Source organism: Octopus bimaculoides, chromosome 18, assembly GCF_046866305.1.
Source record: "Octopus bimaculoides isolate indiv1 chromosome 18, ASM4686630v1, whole genome shotgun sequence".
Taxonomy (NCBI): Eukaryota; Metazoa; Mollusca; class Cephalopoda; order Octopoda; family Octopodidae; genus Octopus; species Octopus bimaculoides.
The window spans coordinates 28,048,202-28,066,950 of NC_142945.1; the positions used below are offsets into that span (position 1 = coordinate 28,048,202).

Below are 18,749 nucleotides of genomic sequence, written 5' to 3' on the forward strand. Positions count from 1 at the left end.
AACGTCCGCTTTCCATGCTAGCATGGGTTGGACGATTTGACTGAGGACTGGTGAAACCGGATGGCAACACCAGGCTCCAATCTAATTTGGCAGAGTTTCTACAGCTGGATGCCCTTCCTAACGCCAACCACTCAGAGAGTGTAGTGGGTGCTTTTACGTGTCACCCGCACGAAAACGGCCACGCTCGAAATGGTGTCTTTTATGTGCCACCTGCACAAGCCAGTCCAGGGGCTCTGGCAACGATCTCACTCGAAAATCTTACGGGAGCCAGTCAGGCGGTACTGGCAACGGCAAGGCTCAAAATGGTGCATCTCATGTGCCACCCGCACAAGAGCCAGTCCAGGGGCACTGGCAACGATCTTACTTGGCTTACCGGGTCTTCTCACGCACAGCACATTTCCAAAGGTCTCGGTCAGTAGTCATCGCTTCGGTGAGGCCCAATGTACGAAGGTCTTGCCTCACCACCTCAGCCCAGGTTTTCCTGGGCCTACCTCTTCCACGGGTTCCCTCAACTGTTAGGGTGTGGCACTTTTTCATGCAGCTATCCTCATCCATTCTCACCACATGTCTATACCAGCGCAATCGTCTCTCTTGCATAGAATATGTGGTGTACAACTGATGCTTCTAATGTTCAGCTTTTCTCTCAAGATACTTACACTCTGACGGGTATTCACATTGACATTACACATTCAACGGAGCATACTGGCTTCATTCCTTGCGAGCTTACGTATGTCCTCAGCAGTTACAGCCCATGTTTCACTGCCATGTAGCATGGCTGTTTGTACGCATGCGTCATACAGTCTGCCTTTTACTCTGAGTGAGAGTCCCTTTGTCGCCAGCAGGGGTAAGAGCTCTCTAAACTTTGCCTAGGCTATTCTTATTCTAGCAGCTACACTTTCAGCGCACCCACCCCCACTACTAACTTGGTCGCCCAGATAGCGGAAGCTATCAACTACCTCTAGTTTTTCACCCTGGAATGAGATAGAAGTTGTTTCCTGTTTGTTTACAGTCTTTATTGCACCTGAACATCTGCCACAAACAAAAACTAACTTCCTAGTTAACCTGCCTTTGATGTTGCTGCACCTCTTATGTGTCCATAGCTTGCACCGGGTACATCTTATAGAGTTTCTACCTATGCCTTTTCTACATACTGAGCAGGGCCATCTACCTGAAGGGGTTGGTGTTTTATCTGCCTTCCTACTTATTAGGATTTTGGTTTTAGCTAGGTTGACTCTAAGGCTCTTCAATTCTAGACCTTGCTTCCACACCTGAAACTTCTCCTCTAGTTCTGATAGTGACTCCGCAATTAGGGCAAGGTCATCAGCATAGAGGAGCTCCCAGATCTACACATGTGTATACATATACATGTATGCATATAGATCTATATCTATATATATATATCTATGCATATACGTGTACATATACATGTATATGTATACATATACATCTCTTTCTCTCTCTTTCTCTCTTTCTGAAAGTATCTGCCATTACAGTATCGAAATGTGATTGTTTCAGTTAGTGGAATAACGTGTACATATACATCTATATGTATACATATACATCTCTCTCTTTCTCTCTCTCTCTGAAAGTATCTGTCATTACAGTATCGAAATGTGATTGTTTCAGTTAGTAGAATAGTTTCATTTTTAAAGTGAAAGTATTTGACATGAGTGTTTTTGTTTCACTTTTGACATGTAATACTTAAATAGTGGAGGAGATATTATGTTGCTGTGGGCTCGAACTCTGCAAGAAGTTAAAATTTTTTTTGACTAAAACACAACTGGAACCCTAAGTAAGGCATCTGTAAAATTTGAATGAAATTGGTTGCGTAGTTCTCGAGTTTTAGGGATTCACACAGACAGACAGACACACATTCTCATTTTTATATATATAGATTATTAAATTTATTATTATCATTAAATGAATTAAATTTAATCCTATTATTTTGTCCATTATAATTATGTTTATGTTTTTTTATTATCATAATACCTATTATTCTTACCATTATTACCTAAGTAGACCTTATCATAATTCTTAATGTTATGTTTATTATAAAAAATAAATGGATCATTAATATTATAATCTTTGATATTATAATTATATTTTGGATTATTAAAAAATTGAATATTATTAGTACATGGACAACAGATGTTAAAAGATGATGAGGATGATATATATATATATATATATATATATATATATATATATATATATATATATATATATATATATATTTATATAAATAAGGATAAGATCGATATTTAAAATATTGATCTTATCAAGTGGTCAGCATGGGAATAAAAACCATCAAAGGTAATAATTATTTAAAATTATAATACAGGGTATTAAGAGATACCACCACGCTGAAAAAATAGCAGTCAAATGCTGACTCTAAAACCACAATAAATGTCCGCACGGCACGATTAGCGAAGACGAAGACCAAATAAACCAGTAAAAATAAAGATCATTCCAAATCCTGGATTTCTGGCTTTGCATAAATAATAATGCTCTGCCTTCATCAATGGAATATACTCTAGTACATAAATACAAATACATGTATATAAACAGTATACTTACATATACGGACGTATACATACATATATATGCACGTATGCACACGACTAGCTTAAATAGCCCGCCTAAACAACCTTTCGTGTGATCCGGACAGAATATCAGCGCAGTAAATACACTGATAAAATTATATTTATATAAATAAGGATAAGATCGATATTTAAAATATCGATCTTATCAAGTGGTCAGCATGGGAATAAAAACCATCAAAGGTAATAATTATTTAAAATTATAATACAGGGTATCAAGAGATACCACCACGCTGAAAAAATAGCAGTCAAATGTAAGTATACTGTTTATATACATGTATTTGTATTTATGTACTAGAGTATATTCCACTGATGAAGGCAGAGCATTATTATTTATGCAAAGCCAGAAATCCAGGATTTGGAATTATCTTTATTTTTACTGGTTTATTTGGTCTTCGTCTTCGCTAATCGTGCCGTGCGGACATTTATTGTGGTTTTAGAGTCAGCATTTGACTGCTATTTTTTCAGCGTGGTGGTATCTCTTGATACCCTGTATTATAATTTATATATATATATATATATATATATATATATATATATATATATATCTCATCATCATCATCGCTTAATGTCCACCTTCTATGCTGGTATGGGTACACACATACAAACACACACACCACATATATAGTTTACTGTTCTGTTACAGGTAGGATCAACAATAAAAGTACTCTATCCAGTGAGAGATAAATATTTAATTAAGCACAATTTATAAAAGAGCTAAATAAGAGTTTCATGCTGGCAGATTTATATAACCTGCCATGTGTCTCCAAGCAATCTTTCAGGTTCAGTGCATATTGTTAGATGTATTTAAAATTCAGGATGCTGGTTTATGAGAAAATACAACAAAAAATATGGTAAGAAAGATGCAAAGAAGGTTGATGCAAAAAGTGGAACAAGAAGGGAAAAAAATAAGAAAACCAAGATATATGTTTCCTTTCTCTGTAGAAATCATAATTAATCTAGCTGGTATAAAACAGAAAGGAGGTAGCTACTTAATCTGGAGAGAATGGTATCCACCAGTTCGAGACAAAAAAACTGTCCATGTGCTGGAGTTAATTAGTGTTGTGAAATTCTTGATTTCTCCCCAATTCTCTTGATTCTATGTGGTGTGCTGTTGGTCTTCAGATCCCATATATGGCTACCCAACTTAATGGTTTTATTTTCATCAATATTTCAGAGAAAGACTGGTGGTTTGCACAATGGGTTTTAGAAACCTGATAGCCAACATCAGTAATAGGATACCTAATGTATCCTCTTCAAAGGAAATATTTGATGAAACAGCTCCTTACTATATCAATGCCTTGACTAACAGTGACTTCAAAGATAAGATATATAACCCTTCAGTTAAAAATATGAAACCCAAAAATAAGCCTTGGAAAATAATATGGCTCATCACAACTTTCTCCTTAAATGTTAAAATTAACAGAGGCAAAAAATTCCTGGCATTATTAAATAAGTATTTCTCAATAAGCCACAAATACAGAAGGATTTCTACGACTGGATACCCTTCCTAATGCCAACCACTCCAAGAGTGTAGTGGCAGTTTCATGACACTGGCATCAGTCACATTCTCTGTGTGGGCCAACGTTCAACAGGTGCTTTTTACATGCTACCAGCATGAGTACCAGGCACACCACACTGGCATCAGCCACATTGCCTCCATGAGGCCCAACGCTCAAAAAGTCCTCTTTATGTGCTACCAGCATGGGTGCCAGTTACATGACACTGGCAGCAGCCACGACTATGACTTCACTTAGCTAAATGGGTTTTCTCAAGCACAGCATATCATCAAACCTGTAACACTACAATAATATGTCCCCATCAGAGGGTGTTTATATGATCTTTGTTCATAGAAATGGTGTATATCTGTTATGGGGTGAGTGCACAAGTGAAGGATAGCACCATCTACAGTTTGTAGATAGGTTAAGATTTGGAGGCCGGTTGATAGATTAAGGAATTATGTTGAATTAAACAGAGTGGACCTTCAGACAGGGTCAACTAATGGAAAAATAGTTGTGAAGAGTTGTCAGTATATTGGATTTCATAACAGACCAATGGTTCAGCAACAATTGTTTTGCTTAACTGGATTGGAATAGAGTTTTGTAATGTTGAGTCACTGTCCCTGGCAATAACATTAGTTCAAGCCAATGAGGGAACCTCTAAAAGGTTATTTGGCTTTTTTTTGGTTTTCATTTTTAATTGTTGAGTTTGGTGGAAGGGGCAGTCCCCATAATCTTTGTAGGCCCTTTGAGATTGGTGAACTTAATGCTGTAAATATTGTGAACAATATCATTGCAGAGAAACATCTGCAGGATAAGACATGACCAGATAGGAATGCTGGTGGGAATGCTGTTCTACGGTGGGGACTTAAGAAGGAAGAAAGAAAGGGGATGGGAATGGAAATATAAAGATTATTTGTGTTTGGAAATGGGTGTAAGATGGGGGAGTGGTGTGTATATGTGCTTGTGTGATTATATATAAATAACAAGAGATGGCTAATATGTTGACTCACCTCTCTCAGAATCTGCACCTTACATTGATCTGAAGCATATTATGGACCATACATTTAGTACAATGTGCGTTTTTTGATTAGCCTCGGGGCTATTGATATACTCAGTCAGGTACAGTTAATCATATACATAACCTGAATATCTTTCTGCCTGTACCTGCATATGCATTCCTCTGTTTTTGATGTGTACACATTTTCTTTTCGACCCAACACAGTGCCTTACCATTTAAGTGCCTGATTCACTTGATTCTTGATCTATTATATATATATATATATATATATATATATATATACACACACACACACACACACACACACACACACACACACACACACACACACACACATACATTGGTATAAAGATATGTGAATATAGAAGTATAGTGGGGTATGTGTGTGTTGGTGACACAAGGTTCTAAAGCAAACTTCTTCACCACATGCCCATATGCACACATGCATGTATGCATGTATGTATCACTGGTAGATTTCTAGACTACTATGTTCGTTTTGATATCTGTGACATTTCTTCTTTTCTTTCTATTATTTTCTTCATGTCAAAATTGAAATCTCATGTATAATCAGTACATTTTATCACTGTTGATTATAGCTTTTAACAGCATTTTAAAATTTTATTTTTAGTTATTTATTTTTTGTTAAATTAAAGTTCTCATTTTTTTTCTTCTGTTTTCCAGTATCAGTGATATCATCTCTGTATCAGATGGAATCATTATATCTCGAGGCAATCTTGGCATTAGCATAAAACCTGAAAAGTTGTTCAAAGCTCAGAAAATGATCACTGGTCTTGCTAACATTGCCGGAAAATCTGTTACATGTGCAAGCCAGGTCTGTAGATGTATGAATTTACTTCAGTCATTTCACTGTATGATAATATATTTCTGATAATATTTTATAATTATGTATTTATACCCCTATCGATTCATACTTATGACAGCAGCAATCAAGCTTTGTGCGACTAAAACTTCTATACTTGCTTGCTTGTTTCATGCACTAGCTTCATGGAATTTGGGTCATCCCAGATTAGTGGTCCGAGAGATGTTATTATGTGTAGAGCCAACCAGATTCACCACTGGTCTCCATTGCTGGTGGTACTGTGGCAGTCCTTCTGCATCCTCCAAGGTGATCTTCAGCCTCTGGAGATCTTTCCCAATCGTGTACAGCCATCTTGAATTTTAAGAACAGCTCCATATATATATATATAAACTTATTAGTTACAGAATAAAAAGCATCACATTTGGGTCAACGACTCAACATACAACATTCCCCTCAATAAACGATCATATATAAAGAAATACATCAAAGTCTACAAATACATAAGAAAATATATATAAAAAATAAAACACATCATAAAACCCACAATATAAAAATTTATATATATATATTTTTTTTTCTACTAATAACATACAAATAAATCAAATTTGAGTTAAAAATATAACACAATACATATATATATCTTTTTATAATTCCAATTCGAATAAAATTAAGTGATTAAAAATTCAAAATAGACAAATAAAGCAAAATAGAATAAGATAAAATGAAGTAAAATAAAATACTATAATAGTCCATTGGCTAAAACATTATATTTGATGACAAAACATTAAAATGACAAAAAACTTTAAAATGATTTAGCATCATTTGAAGTTATATTAGAAGGTCCTGTACTTACCTCAAGGCACACGTAATAACAGCAGACTTCCATAGGTAAAATCCGTCTCTGCTCACCAAACATACAAAAGTTCATAAAAACCACTGGTCAAAATCATAGGTCAAAACACACACAAGCACCTATGGCCTTTTCAAGGGTTCACCACCGTAGTCCATACACGTCATAGTGCAATCTGGTGATGACCCCCTCCTCAGGGTAACATTTACAGACAAACATCAAGACATGCAACCATGATGGTTGCATGTCTTGATGTTTGTCTTTGTAGCAGTTGACTATGGTGCTGTTACACTAGTCATTGGGTATGACTCCTTTGTGTACCACCTGATTAACTATACAGGTGACTAGACCATAACCCACACTGCCAGACATCTTAAGCAACTCAATGGTTATTCCTGAAGGGCTGGGTGCTTTCCTCATCTTCATATCCTTTGTCTACAATGCTACTGTCAATTCTACTGTCTAATGCTTGAAGAATGCATTAGAATTGCTATTGTGTGATTCTGTAATAAATGTTGATTTTCTTTAACCTACAGATGTTGGAGAGTATGACCATTCATCCTCGACCTACACGTGCTGAAGCAGGAGATGTTGCTAATTCTGTCTTAGATGGCATTGATTGTGTTATGTTGTCATCTGAAACTGCTAAAGGAAAATATGTAATGCAAAGCATCAAAACTTTAGTGCAGGTAAGGTTACAAGGTTATACTGCAATAGTTTTATAGCTTAAATGATAGTAATTCCCTGTACTACTAACCTACTCCCTTTAAGAACTCTAAATGCAGCTAACATTAACTTTAAAGAAAATCCTCAACCTAATACTCTTATGTATTCCATCGATTCCTTCTCTAATATAAGCACCAGAGGAGCAATCTACTTGACAAATTTCTCTTTCTTCTTGGCTATACTAAGAGATTTATATCAGGCAGTGGTTGCAAATCTCCTCAAAATCTTTGCAAGAATTTTAACTGTCTACTGTAGTAGTGCAGTTGTGTTGTTGAAATATCCATTCAGCCACTTTATCTTTCCTTCTTTTGCTGTGTGTCTGATTAGCTTACAGCTATTAATACTGCAGCGATTACATGTACATGGCAAAAAGTAAAAGGTAAACTTCTCACACTTCACTTTATCTATACAACTAAGGCTCTTAAGAAAAGAAAAAATATCACATTAATCAATTCTCTCTTAACCGTTTTGATACCAACCTGCCCAAGTCCACTCTTGAGTTCTATAATACAAACATTTTGCTTTAAAACCTTTCATCAAAATCTAATGTTTATTTATGTTCCAAGCACCAGCTTAATGACAACATTTTATTTTACTAAATTCTTCATTATTGTCAACATAAATTGAACAAAGGAAGAGTGTTTTAATAGAAATATGGTAACAAAAGCATTAAAATGTAGAGTCCTTATGTTTAGTCAAAATTAAACAAAATTATAAGGTGATCCTGATTCCAACTCTTTTCTAAAAATTTTGTGTTTTGAAACATCTGAAGTCAAACTAAAAAGTAGACGTTAGTGATGGTTTTAATAAATTCCATATTTTACTGTGGATTAACCACAAAGAATTATGTGTTGACTTAGCACTTCTAACAGTGTAAAACAAATAGGTAATGAATGGTGAGCCAAAAACTAAAATGTTAGCATGCTCCAATGGGTGTGTAATATTGGCTTCAAATTTTGACATAATAAAGCCAGCAATTTTATGGGAATGGTAAGTCAATTACATGGATCCCAATGCTCAATTGGTACTTATTTTATCAAACCCCGAAAAGGATGAAAGGCAGAATTGACCTTGGCAGAATTTGAACTCAGAACACAAAGACAGATGAAATGCCACTAAGCATTTTGTCCAGTGTGCTAATGATTCTACCAGCATGCTGCCTTATGGGTGTGTAATATTAATGTGCATGAATGCCTGAGTACAAATGAGAAAGGATTCAGACCATGACAAGCTTTCCAGTTCATACCAGCAGGGAAGGTGGACTTAAAATGATTATGACAATTAACCCTAGTAGTACACATCCCAGTGCATTGTATTAGACTAAAGAAGTTATTTATGCTACAGTTATTTATGTGTGTATATGTGCTGTTGTGTTTGAACTAAGTGTGAGAGATAGTGTTTATAGATCATTTAACATATAAGTAAGATGGGCTGTGCTGATTACAGCTTGCTGTTTTGACAATCTGTGTCCTTCACATATAAAAGATTGTTTGAGTATTTGAATATCCAAACTGTCAATAATGACAGCAGGTGTTTTACTAAACTTTGTGATAATTACATTTTGGTCTGTATACATGAATATTTGATTTTTCAAATTGGTGGTATTGTTGAAAAATGTACATGGTGAAAGTTACTAATGAGAGTATGATGATGTAAATAAAAACGCCAGAATAACAGGAAAATAACTGGAAAATAAGAAAATCATATTTATCACTCCTCAAATATCATTTTGCTTGATTACTTTTGATATATATACATTATGTTGTAGTCAATGATTCACTCATTATTCTATATTATGCTAATTTCACAAATATTGTACATGTATACATATTCAAAACTACCAAAATATATGCATACTTATACATGGGTACGGGTTCTTACAAACAGGTTATATACGTTTTCTAAAGATTTTTAAGGGACAGTAGGTTTATTTTATGCAAAAACTGTGCCGTTACAACATATTTGGCACATTACATGCAAAAGCTATAAATATGCAATATAAACATTATTATTCACATTCACTTCAAAAGTTCCTGGAGAATAATATTTCTTGTATAGACATGAGAAGGCACCAACACACCTAAGCCTTCTGAATTTTCAGTCTATAATTTCAAGTTATTTCTGATTTTTGTTCTGCTTAAATCAACAAATACATGTGTGCACTGTATTTAGTAAACAGGCTGAAGTTGAAGACATGAATATAAAAGGTAATAGTGGAATATATGAAGAAGAATAATGAATGGTAAGATAAGCAATGACAGCTCGTAGATAAAATTAGTGGAGGTGCTACTTCAGAAAATTTTTAGCCATTGTTTTAATATTGTGTAAAAGGAAACAAACATATAAAAAGAATATTTATACATAAATTTGATCAGGTTGCATTTTAGCCACTGCCGGGTAAGACCTGTTGGGGCAAGTGAAAGCGAAATCATGATGGCACCTGTACCGTCCGAATATGATTGTTGCCAGAGCAGCCGTCTGGCTTCCGTGCCAGTGGCACATAAATAGCACCATTTGAGCGTGATCGTTACCAGCGACGCCTTCCTGGCACGTGAAAAGACATTTGAGCGAGGTCGTTGCCAGTGCCGCTGGACTGGCTCCTGTGCAGGTGGCATGTAAAATACACCATTTTGAGCGTGGCCGTTGCCAGTACCGCCTGACTGGCCCTTGTGCTGGTGGCACATAAAAGCACCCACTACACTCTCGGAGTGTTTGGCATTAGGAAGGGCATCCAGCTGTAGAAACTCTGCCAGATCAGATTGGAGCCTGGTGTATCCATCTGGTTCGCCAGTCCTCAGTCAAATCGTCCAACCCATGCTAGCATGGAAAGCGGACGTTAAACGATGATGGTGATGATGATGATGATAATGATGATGAACACCGCTGCGAATTCCCCCTTGTTTTTCAAAAACCACCCCTTAATCAAAAAATAAGGGAAGAAAATCTGCCCTATTTTTCAAATCCTGGCAGCAATGCTAAAGCTGGAAGCAGGATAATAATCTAATTCTACACTTTATCACATTCAAGAATATGAACACATTTTTAAGCATAACACATACGGAGTCAAAAAGAAACACTACCTTTCACCAGTACTGTGTGAACAACAGTGCTGTCTTGCTCTAGCGTGAAGCTTCCTATCTCGGACATGTGAGCATGCACACAACAGCCAAACACCACATCGCTGGAACTGTGAAGCACACAGTTCTATTAAAGGATTTTTGTTTTCATAAACTAGGGGATGGTTTCTGACATTAAGCTTAAAGATTATATAATGTATAAGTATAAAGAAAGAATTAAAGAAAAAAAGGACTCATTATATTGAATGTTATCGATAATATCAAGTGGAAATAGGGGGTGCTGCAGTTCTGCAGTACCTATATACGAGCCGCCACTGGGGATAAGTGTAAATACAAATATATATAGCGTATTAAATATACATTGACAACACATAGCATATTATATATATTGATTAAATTTACCACTGAGAAAAACAAGAAAATTAATTTGATCACCAGAATTTATGAGCATAAAAGCATTAGTTGAGTATTATGAGACAAACAAAACAGCAAAATGAGCTTTCAAAGACAAAAATAAACAGAACAATTCCAGCCCATGTTGAATAATTTAGAGCTCATGTGGAATGGTTTAGAAAGTAAATCATATAAAGGGGAACATGTTCAACAGCTTCAAATGGTTAATCACACCAAAAAAGGAAAGAAATATTTATACAAATACACATAGTGTATTATACTGGTTTTTTGTTACAGTTCTATATTTAAGAGATGAGGAATTATGTGCATTATTTACATTCGAAGGATATTTGTCCTCATCTTGTTTGTTGTTAACACAACGTTTTGGCTGATATACCCTCCAGCCTTCTTCAGGTGTCTTGGGGAAATTTCGAACCTGGATTCTCATTCCTAAGGTAGTTTTCGATGTTATTATTATTATTGTTATTGTTCAGGTCACTGCTTGGAATCGAACTCAGAATCTTGGGGTTAGTAGGCCGCGCTCTTAACCACTATGCCATATGTCCGTGGGCAATTATGGAGTGAATCTAATATTTTCTTATCCTTCCTTAATACCGGTTCCCATATGCTATTCATATCTGCACTCAGTCTGCTTAAGAGATTGTTGTGTCCTAGCATATGTGCTTCATCCCACAGGGGATGAAGTTAAAATAATAGACAGAGAACACCACTGGAAAATACGAAAACTAAAAGAAGCAGCACATATGCTAGGACACAACAACCTCCTAAGCAGACCGAGTGCAGATATGAGCAGCATGTGGGAACCGGTATTAAGGAAGGATAGAAAAATATTAGATTTATAAGCCCTAAAATTCACTCCATTATTGCCCATATGGCGTAGTGGTTAAGAGCATGGGCTACTAACCCCAAGATTCCGAGTTTGATTCCAAGCAGTGACCTGAACAATAACAATAATAATAATAATAACATCAAAAAATACCTTAGGAATGAGAACCCAGGTTCAAAATTTCCCCAAGACACCTGAAGAAGGCTGGAGGGTATTTCAGCCGAAATGTGTTAACAACAAACAAGATGAGGACAAATATCTGTCGAATGTAAATAATGTGGTTTTTGTTGTTTCACTGTGTTTCAGCTTGTGTTGTAAGTCAGTGTTTTGTAATCATTGTAGTAGAAAGATTAGGAACTCATACAGTGAAATACCATACTCCACATTGTTTTAACATTTCAAACTTTATTTTAATTTTTTCCCATACATCTCTATTATTTGGTCTGTTCTATTTGTCTATATTTTCCTAATCAAAAGCATTCATCCTAGTGAAATTAACACATCCAGAAATCTACCCTAAATATTCTTAGAAAGTTTCATACCACCTTACTAAATAACTACTCTAATGAAAAGCTGTATAAAAACTAGACTTTCATCATGACATCAAACATTTTCAAACTGATGTGGGACAAATAAAAAAAGTCTTTAATTATTTCTAGTTTAACTTTTGTGTGAATTGCTTTGCAGATCTGTCGTGAAGCTGAAGGGGCTATGTTCACTTACCAGTTTATGAAAGATTTGAGTACAATCACTGATTTTCGTTTGAGCAAAGAGGAGGCCACAGCTCTTGCAGCTGTAAAGGGAGCAATCAGCTGTGAAGCAAAAGCTATTGTAGTAGTAACTTCTTCAGGAAAGTAAGTAACTGTTTCTACTGGCTTGGAAACAAAATTTGCTTTGTGGGTGCAAATCCAGGGTCAAAATTCTTTACAAGCAAGGTCTTATTGTTTTTTATTACTTATTTTTATTCTTTGTTTTTTGTTTTTTGTTTTTTGTTTTTTTTTTTTGAGAAGAAAACTAACTTCCAGCTACATTTTGTGCACTATTTTCTAAACCTGAGAAAAGTAAGTAGAGGTACAAATTTTGATTTTGTACCCACCAGAAATTTTAGGTATGCTTGCACCCCATAACTGTTTTTTTTCCTTCTTCTATTACTGTTTAATGAGTTCAACATTAGTACAAAGGAAAGGGTGTAGTGTAGTTGATTAAATCAACTCTGGTACTTTATCTTATTAACCCTGGAAGGGTTAATAAAAGCAAACTTGATCTTCACAAGATTTGAACTCAGAATGTAAAGAGTAGTAATTAAATACTGTAAAGTAATTTATTCAATACTAATCATTCCACCATTTAAATACCACAAAGCAATTTATTCAACACTAATCATTCCACCATTCACAAGTAGGTTGGATGGGTTACAAAACTAAGATCCATAAAAGTCTTTGAAGATATCAACTTTCATTCCAATATGAAATGGAATTAGTAATTTGTCTTCTAATCAAATGAAGTTGAGATGAGTTATGGTTTTTTTAATTAAGTGTTTCAGTGTCTCAAACCCCACAAGCTTACTCTGCACTTTTACATAATGAGGCCGGCAATTACAAGGATTGCAAATCAAAAAATTTCATGTTAGAGTTCATAATAAATGTTCCAACCTCGTGTAAATGGCTGATCAGTCTTTAGATGGTGGTGGTCATTATTGAGCCACATACATACACAATGGAATGACAAACAGAATGGTTGGCATGTAAGGGCTATGGTCTTCTGTGCTGTGTTCCTATCTGCTAGCTGGCCTGAGGCCTAAGATAGAGCCAGTCAAGTTGCATCCTCATAGCTTGCGTGTCCATGCAGAAAAGAAGAAGAGATGAGGTCACGTGTCTGAACCTCAATGTTGTGTAGCGCCCTCTTTCTGTATAGCCAGCTTGTTTGCCTGCTGTCAAAGGTGGTAATGCACCTACAAGTCCATACACATTTGCAATTGCAATATAATCCCCAGACAGGATCAGCATCACATAGCTTGCATTTTGTGTTACAAGTGCAGTCCATCACCCCAAGCCCAAGGTTATGGCAGAAGACACTTATCCAGAGTGTCACAGTAACATTGAGTCTGTGACCCAATGATTGCAAGGAAAACTTAATTGTTTAACAATATCTTTACTCTCATAAATGTTCAATATAATGAATATGTGTTGGGCTTGTTATGTATGTATATGTATTTAGCAATGATTTAATGAACTTAGGAATGTATGATTCACATCAAACAGATATCAGCAGTCTTAATTTCATACAAATTTGATGAAGTAGTGAAATGTGAGTATGCTTACAATTGCATTTTAAGGGAAAACAAGTAACTGACACTTTTTTCACTATTTTTTGAAGAAATTTAAAACAAAATTATGAAACAAAATTTATTAAATTAGTCAACACAAATGTTATAAGTTGCATTTGAAACAAAATATATGAAGATACAGTAGCAAATAATGAACGGTCCAAGTGGCAGGTTTCAGATTTTGGCACAAGGCCTGTAATTTCGGGGAAGAGATTAAGTTAATTATATCAATCCCAGTGCATGTTTTATCAACCCCAAAAGGATGAAAGGCAAAGTCGATCTTGGCAGAATTTGAACACAGGACCTAAAGACTGACAAAATGCCACTAAGCATTTAGCCCAGTGTACTAACTATTCTGCCAACTCACTGCCTTAATTATTAACAATGAATTCAGTACCTTAATTGCTCTATTGTTGTACATAGCATTGTAAACAGAGTTCTTTATACTAAATTACAACAAAAATTATATAACTATGTATTACAAAATTAATTTCATGGATTATAATCTTTGACATGATTAAATAGAACAATTGATAATATTTAAGTATAATGTTACATGGACATTTTACATATCAATTTACAGATCTGCTGCTCTCATCTCTCGTTATCGACCACGTTGCATAGTGATTGCAGTCACAAAAACACCAATTACAGCAAGGCAGCTCCATCTCTATCGTGGAGTTCTTCCATTCATTGACCAAAGTAAGATATTTATTTTTTTAATTTCATTTTATCTAGATTCAGCTCATGAGCTGTGGCCATGCTGGGGCACCGCCATTTGAAAGAGAAACAATTAGCAGAGCGTATCTATATTTTATTTTGAAACTTAAATTCATATTACAGTCATTGAGTATTTCTTCTATGAAAATAGTCCCTCTGAACAATCCTTTATTTAAATTACTTTATAAGTCAATGTAAACAATTCTGCTTTCCAGAGATTAATCTTTTCATCTCCTATGTTTTTATATGCAAAATTTCTTATAACATTGATCAGTAAACAGTTTATACTTCTCAATCTAAAAGTCTTCAAATTCTGGTATAAAAAAATATTTTTACATTGGAAATTTAAAGAAAATTCAAAGAGAATTTTGAAAGGAAATAAAATGTTATTGCTATGAATGATATAAAACAAATCCAAGCATCCAGACTTTGGTGATATAAAAGTGCAAGCCATAATTCCATTAGCCTAAATACTGAGCCATTATTTCATTATCTCATATACTGCAATGTTGGCCATAGTTCCTTTAGCCTATCATACTGCAGTATTGGCTATATTGTCATTAGCCTACATAATGTAATGTTATCCATAGTTCCCATTAGCCCAGCTACTGGAATGTTAGTCATAGTTCTATTAACCCACCAGTTGAACTGTTGGGCAAAATTCTATTCAATTGCATACTGAAACGCTAGTCATAATTCCTTTAGCACAGAAACTGCAGCCATATGTGTGTTGCTAACAATTTTGCTTCACAACTATCTAGCTTTGGATTCAGTTCCTCTGTGCACCACCACTTTGGGCATGTACCTTTTACTATAACCCTAAGCAGACCAAACCTTTATGAATATATTTAAGTAGAAACTGGAAAGAAGCCTGTCATTTACATATGACAGTGGACAAATGAAAGTGACACTCAGCACATTTGGCAGGAGTTACATATATTATTTAATGACAGTCTAACTCAGCTCCATGGAAACTAATATTTCATAGGCTTCTAGATCAAACAACTTATCAGGTATCTAGAGTGAGAGAGTAATAGAATATGAGACAAATTTAAGATGGCTAACAATTAGAAGCCATCTTGACTTTGTTTCATATTCTGTCACTTTCTCTCTATGATGCCTGATGGCTTCAATTCATTCTACAAGTCCATGAAACTTTGAGTTGTATAGAGCTCAGTCACACTGTTATTAAATAACAAGTGTCATCATCATCATCATCATCGTTTAACGTCTGCTTTCCATGCTAGCATGGGTTGGACGACTTGACTGAGGACTGGTGAAACCGGATGGCAACACCAGGCTCCAATCTAAATTTGGCAGAGTTTCTACAGCTAGATGCCCTTCCTAACGCCAACCACTCAGAGAGTGTAGTAGGTGCTTTTACGTGTCACCTGCACAAAGGCCAGTCAGGCGATACTGGCAACGGCCACGCTCGAAATGGTGTCTTTTATGTGCCACCCACACAAGCCAGTCCAGGGGCACTGGCAACGATCTCGCTCAAAAATCCTACGGAAGCCAGTCAGGCGGTACTGGCAACGGCCACGCTCAAAATGGTGCATCTTATGTGCCACCCGCACAAGAGCCAGTCCAGGGGCACTGGCAACGATCTTACTTGGCTTGCCGGGTCTTCTCATGCACAGCACATTTCCAAAGGTCTCGGTCAGTAGTCATCGCCTCGGTGAGGCCCAATGTACGAAGGTCTTGCCTCACCACCTCAGCCCAGGTCTTCCTGGGCCTACCTCTTCCACGGGTTCCCTCAACTGTTAGGGTGTGGCACTTTTTCACGCAGCTATCCTCATCCATTCTCACCACATGTCCATACCAGCGCAATCGTCTCAATTGCACACCACAACTGATGCTTCTAATGTTCAGCTTTTCTCTCAAGATACTTACACTCTGACGGGTATTCACATTGACATTACACATCCAACGGAGCATACTGGCTTCATTCCTTGCGAGCTTACGTATGTCCTCAGCAGTTACAGCCCATGTTTTACTGCCATGTAGCATGGCTGTTCGTACACATGCGTCATACAGTCTGCCTTTTACTCTGAGTGAGAGTCCCTTTGTCGCCAGCAGGGGTAAGAGCTCTCTAAACTTTGCCCAGGCTATTCTTATTCTAGCAGCTACACTTTCAGCGCACCCACCCCCACTACTAACTTGGTCGCCCAGATAGCGGAAGCTATCGACTACCTCTAGTTTTTCACCCTGGAATGAGATAGAAGTTGTTTCCTGTTTGTTTACAGTCTTTATTGCACCTGAACATCTGCCACAAACAAAAACTAACTTCCTAGTTAACCTGCCTTTGATGTTGCTGCACCTCTTATGTGTCCATAGCTTGCACCGGGTACATCTTATAGAGTTTCTACCTATGCCTTTTCTACAGATCGAGCAGGGCCATCTACCTGAAGGGGTTTGTGTTTTGTCTACCTTCCTACTTATTAGGATTTTGGTTTTAGCTAGGTTGACTCTAAGGCCCTTCAATTCTAGACCTTGCTTCCACACCTGAAACTTCTCCTCTAGTTCTGATAGTGACTCCGCAATTAGGGCAAGGTCATCAGCATAGAGGAGCTCCCAGGGGCAACCTGTCTTGAACTCCTCTGTGATTGCCTGGAGGACTATGGTAAATAATAGGGGGCTGAGGACGGAACCTTGGTGGACCCCTACCTCTACCCGGAATTCATTGCTGTACTCATTTCCAACCCTCACCTTACTGGCAGCATCTCTGTACATGGCTCGCACAGCTCTCACTAACCATTCTTCTATCCCAAGTTTCCTCATTGACCACCAGATAAGGGATCGGGGGACCCTGTCAAAGGCTTTCTCCATGTCAACGAAAGCCAGGTACAGAGGTTTATCCTTGGTTAGGTATTTCTCCTGCAGCTGTCTTACTAGAAATAAGGCATCAGTAGTGCTTTTACCTGGCACGAACCCAAACTGCATCTCATCTAAATTGATTCGCTCCCTAATTAGTTGGGCTATGACCCTCTCTGTAACTTTCATAACCTGATCTAACAGCTTGATGCCTCTGTAATTATTTGTATCTAAAGCGTCACCTTTACCTTTGTAGCAGTTGACTATGATGCTGCTACACCAGTCATTGGGTATGACTCCTTCGTGTATCACCTGGTTCGTAATATGGGTGACTAGGCTATAGCCAACACTGCCAGATATTTTGAGCATCTCTGCAGTGATTCCTGATGGGCCGGGGGCTTTCCCGGTCTTCATACTCTTAATTGCTTTATCTACCCTGGTACTATCAACTCGGATAGCTGGTCCCTCTATTGGGTCGACATATGGCAGCCTCTCTTCCTCCCATTCATTCTCTTTATTAAGCAATCTATCGTAGTGGCATCTCCAGACCTCTTTCTTTGCATCCTCATTTAGTGCAAGCGTACCATCATCCATGCGAACACATTTCTCTCCTACGACATCACTATTTTCTCTCCTACACTGTCTTGCAACACGAAATACCTCGAGTCTTTGGTCCTCACGGCGCAGAACATTGGCAAATCTTTTCTAATCTGCTTCCCCTCTGGCTAAATAAACCTGTCGCCTAGCCTCCCTTCTGGCACATTGGTACAATTCCCTGCTACCACCGTTCTTCCAGTCCTTCCAAGCCTGTTTCTTTTGTCTAATAGCCCTGTCTACCTCCTTGTTCCACCACGACGTTACTCTGGGTCAAGAGGGGACCTTACACCACCCACAGATCTGGTCGGTGGCTTTCAACAGGTTGTCCTGCAGAAATCTCCAATTGTCTTCCACGTTGTATGATGCTATATCCCCTTCTATTTCGTTAAATGCTTCAAGTAACTTGTCTCTAAGTCTCTGTCCATTTGCAGGGTCTTTAAGCTTCCACAGCCAGGAGAT

General features: G+C 37.0%; 1 protein-coding gene across 2 annotated transcripts in view; it reads left to right on the forward strand.

Moving 5' to 3' along the window:
• The window catches only part of LOC106876445 (pyruvate kinase PKM), a 53,507-nt gene that overhangs the window by 26,751 nt on the left and 8,007 nt on the right, over nt 1-18,749 (forward strand). For both annotated transcript variants that reach the window (XM_089365936.1, XM_014924999.3), the window contains exons 8-11: nt 5,802-5,952; nt 7,327-7,479; nt 12,521-12,687; nt 14,743-14,861. In XM_089365936.1, the coding sequence (XP_089222062.1) occupies nt 5,802-5,952; nt 7,327-7,479; nt 12,521-12,687; nt 14,743-14,861 (590 nt within the window). The remainder of the gene's footprint in view (nt 1-5,801; nt 5,953-7,326; nt 7,480-12,520; nt 12,688-14,742; nt 14,862-18,749) is intronic.